Source organism: Macaca mulatta, chromosome 14 (genome assembly GCF_049350105.2).
Source record: "Macaca mulatta isolate MMU2019108-1 chromosome 14, T2T-MMU8v2.0, whole genome shotgun sequence".
In the NCBI taxonomy this organism is placed as follows: domain Eukaryota; kingdom Metazoa; phylum Chordata; class Mammalia; order Primates; family Cercopithecidae; genus Macaca; species Macaca mulatta.
Window position 1 is genome coordinate 130323371 of NC_133419.1, and position 4507 is coordinate 130327877.

Genomic DNA, 4507 nt, shown 5'->3' on the forward strand with positions numbered 1-4507 from the left:
TCTTATCAAAGAGATGTTGACAGAAGTCCTTGTAAAGAGATACCTACTGCATTTCTCTCTGGAAGGCAGATATAATGTCTTGAAAAGTTATATTATGACCTTGAAAATGAAAGACATACGCTAAGAATAGTGGAGAAAGAAGACAGAATGAGCCTGGGTTCTTGGTGACCTCTCATGGTCACACAAAACTGGACTGGCCTCCTTATTGAATGGAAGAAAAAAAAAACCTGACTTCTTATAATAAGGTTTTCTGTTACACGTAACACAATCCTGATATATGATTTCAGAGTTACTGAGAACATTATTAAGTGTAATAATGAACAAAAAATGGTTAACACAGGGCTTAGCATATCATAAGCATGCATTTAATGTTAGTAGTTAACACTGCCATTATTAGCAGTACTGTTATTATTATTCCCCGTGGCTTCTTTGTTCTCCCCTTTCTTAAGCACAAGCTTTTTCCATTCTACTTCATTTCCACACATTTCAATCACATTCAGGCACTCATGACATTACCTCTGGATTATACTCTTGGTATTCTAGTTGTACCTTGAAAGATGAATTGTTTTAGATAGGCAGAGAGAAGGGTGGAGGGCCTTATTGGTGAGGATAACAGAAATTCCATGCTTTTCTGGAGGATTAGTGGGAGATAAGGTGGAAAGATAGGTTGGAGCCAGATTGTCAGGGGTTTTCTATAAGTGGCAAAGGGCAGGCCGAGGAATTTGTAGTACATTTTCTTATAAAAAGATTAGGCTCCCACTTGCCTTTTGTTTTTTGTTTTTTGTTTTTTGAGGTGAAGTCTTACCCTGTCGCCCAGGCTGGAGTGCAGTGGTACAATCTCAGCTCACTGCAACCTCTGCCTCCCAGGTTCAAGTGATTCTCCTGCCTCAGCCTCCCAAGTAGCTGGGACTACAGGTCAGCCTCCTGAGTAGATGGGACTAAAGGCACCTGCCACCATGCCTGGCTGATTTGTGTAATTTTAGTAGAGATGGAGTTTCACCATGTTGGGCAGGCTGGTCTCGAACTGCTGACCTCAAAGGATCTGCTTGCCCCGGCCTCCCAAAGTGCTGAGATTACAGGTGTGAGCCACTGCACCTGGCCCACCTGCTTTCTTTTAAAAAAGTTAATAATATGATGAAAGGAAAGTCCAAATACCCTCTTTTATTTACTTGGTGGTGTTATTCAGCTTCTCTGGAATTTCGTTTGTTTGGCCATAACATAAAGAAGTTAAAACAAATGCTCTCCAAGACCCAGGTCAGTTCTAAAATACTAAGATCCATGGGAAATCACTGAAATAACAGTATCTAAGCTTGAATTAAGAGCCTCAAATTAATATTAGCTCTGACTTATTCTTCCATTCATTTATTCTTTCTTTCAACAAAGTGAATTTATGTTCCATACTTTCATATAAGGAACCTTGCTGCTACTTCAAGTCTCATTGGAAGCCAACCTAGATCACCCGTAACAATCAGAATAATCTTCCTCAAATACTTCAGGAATCTATAACAGCAAGCCTTGGCCCACCTTGCTTTCTTTTTCTCTTTTTAAGATAGGGTCTCACTGTGTTGTCCAGGCTGGAGTCCAGTGATGCAATCATACCTCACCACCGCATCAAACTCCTGTACCCAAACAATTGTCTTGTCTCAGCCTCCTGAGTAGCTAGGCCTATAGGCACACAACACCATACCAGACTAATTTATTTTGTAGAGACAGGGTCCCGTTACATTGCCCAAGCTGGTCTCAAACTCCTGGGCTCAAGTGATCCTCCCTCCTCAGCTTCCCAAAGTGCTAGGATGGCAGGCATGAGCCACTGCGTCCAGCCCATCCTGCTTTCATCCTTTGTCAACAAACTCAGGTCCCTGCCAACCTCCTCTCTCTCTGGTCTTCTCCATCCTTCCACATCTTACACATGATGCTAGACTCAAAGCTAAGCAGAACATTAATTTACAAATCAAATGTGACATAATAGTACAAATGGCTTAGTAACTAATGAATATATCACGCTTATTTTAAAAATAGGTTTACCGTTTTTCAATTATATTTGTAATGTCAATAATAAGAGAAAATAGAGGAAATGTTTTAAAGGAATAAGGAGGTAACATCACCATCCAATGTGAAAAACAGTAACTTTGGGGGATATTTCTTTGCAAGATTTTTGGATGGCTTTCAAGTAGCTGTAATCATTTTGAATATGTAATTTGTTTAACTTAATGTCATAGTACAAACTTTTTCCATGTTTTTTCTTTTTCAGACTCCCAAATCTCTTTCATCGGGGGGAATAGGCCTCTCGGGGGTCCTCACTGCACAGCTGGTTCACCGGCACTGTTTCCCGAGTCCTGGGGCTTCATCACGTCGAGCAGCTCGGGCGGGCTGGAGAACGGCTCGATGCACAGGGCCTCAAAGGTGTCGTCTGCCCGGAAGGCCAGCCCCACTGAGGCTGGAGCCAGTGGCCGTGCTGTTTGGCTGGTGAAGCCACACTCGCCAAGTGTCTTGCCATCATCCAAGAGCTGGTCGTCCTTGTATAGCCGCTGCTCGTCGGGAGGCCGCTTGAGGAGTCCCTCCACGAGGCGCTTCAGCTCGAACACCGTGCTGGACTCCTCGGCATCAGTGAAGATGGCGGTTTTGTGGCGCCGAACCCTGAGGAACAAGTCCATCGCGGCGGTTGCCGCTTCCCTCAATGCGCCGGCGCGGCCGCGCTCCGCCCCGTTCCCAGCAGCCCGCGCGCGGCCCGGCATGCCCCGCCTCCCCCAGCGAAGGCACGTTATTATATTGCCTTTCTGTGGAACTGTTTTATAGCTACATAATGTTGTAAATTTACCATGAAAGATTTACGATATACAAAAGATAAAAAGAATAATGGAATGAACATCCATGTATCCCACAGAGCTTAAGAAATAAAACATTGTCAGTGCAGCTGATACCCTCTGTGTAATCATCCTCATTTGCAGCTTCCTCCATCTCTAACATATGTAACCACTTTCTGAAATTTGGTGATTATTCAGCCCATGCATTTCTTTATACTTTTTTTTTTTTTTTTTTTTTAAAGACGGAGTCTCGCTCTGTCGCCCAGGTTGGAGTGCAGTGGCGCGATCCCGGTTCATTGCAACTTCTGCCTCCCAGGTTCAAGCAATTCTCCTGCCTAAGCCTCCCAAGCAGCTGGGACCATAGGTGCACGCCACCACGCCCAGCTAATTTATTTTGTATTTTAGTAGAGACGGGGTTTCACCGTGTTGCCCAGGCTGGTCTCGAACTCCTGAGCTCAGGCAATCTGCCCGCCTCACCTCCCAAAGTGCTAGGATTACAGGTGCGAGTCACCAGGCCCAGCCTACTCTTTATACTTTTACCACATATGTATGTATTGCTAAGTAATATGTAATATTATTTGCATGTTTTAAACTTTATATAATTAGTACCATGAAATGTATAAAGTATTCTACAACTTGCTTTCATTTCCTTTTCAACATTTTGATTATGGAAGTTGTCCATGTTGATTCATATTTGCTCAAATATTTGATAAACATATCATATCTATTTATATAAATATATTCTCAAATAAATATACAATAATTTATCTTGTGTTCTCCTACTGTTCAATATTCAGGTGGTTTGCAACCATAAATAATATTTTGACAAATGTCTTTCTGCATAATGTATATATATTTTCTCATTTAGGATCATTCCTTAAGTATAGATTCCAGAAGTTAAATTACCAAAAAGCATGAACATTTTTAAGATCCTTGCATATACTTACTGCCACACTGTGGGATTGTACAAATTTTATACTGCCACCAAACATATATCAGTTCCTTGTTTTATCACATACTTAGAAGCTTTGGATGATGTCACTAGTTCTTTCTTTAACTTTGGCTAATTTGCTTAGCAAAAACTGGTATACTGATTTCTGGGGAAGTTGAAATTGAATAACTTTTCCATGTTATCTGTTAATCATATTAACCCTTTTGTCTTTTCTTGCCTTTTGCCCATCAGCACTGTTGGAGACAGTGTTTTATCTTAATAGCTTTTTTGTATAACACTATATGTACTAACTCTTGTCAAGTTAGCTACAAATATTTTTCCTAGTTTTTTTTTGTACCTAGTTTAATTTTTAAATACTGTCTATATGTATATAATTAAAGGGTCTGATAAAAATTCTGTTATGTCAACTTGCTTATATGGCTGTCATACATATAATAGCACAGAACAGTATGATTGTAAGCTCATTAATGTATCATTAAATTTACAAATGCATATGCTAATTTGAAACTGGCTAAATTTTTTGATTCTCTTAATAGTTTTGACTCATCCAATTCCCAGAATAGCATTGCGAAACTGCTTAATATTGACCTCCATGATATTTGTAAAGAATAGGCAGCCTTTAATAGTCCATGGAGATCTTTCATTTATGTTTTCTTTTTTTTTTTTTTTTCTTTTTTTTTTTTTGAGACGGAGTCTGGCTCTGTCGCCCAGGCTGGAGTGCAGTGGCCGGATCTCAGCTCACTGCAAGCTC

The 4507-nt window shown here is 40.7% G+C and overlaps 1 protein-coding gene across 1 annotated transcript; it reads right to left on the reverse strand.

Annotated features, from left to right (window-relative positions):
* Positions 1–344: 344 nt before the first annotated feature.
* LOC715218 (transcription elongation factor B (SIII), polypeptide 2 (18kDa, elongin B)-like) lies at positions 345–3154 on the reverse strand. Its single transcript, XM_001113620.5, has one exon. It carries the CDS (start codon positions 2733–2735, stop codon positions 2298–2300), a length of 438 nt encoding a protein of 145 aa, XP_001113620.2. The 5' UTR covers positions 2736–3154; the 3' UTR covers positions 345–2297.
* Between the last annotated feature and the right edge of the window lie 1353 nt (positions 3155–4507).

What these genes read in the sequence shown, in the direction of transcription:
- LOC715218 (XM_001113620.5), bottom strand. Translation starts at nt 2,735, where the DNA reads ATGCCGGGCCGCGCGCGGGCTGCTGGGAACGGGGCGGAGCGCGGCCGC.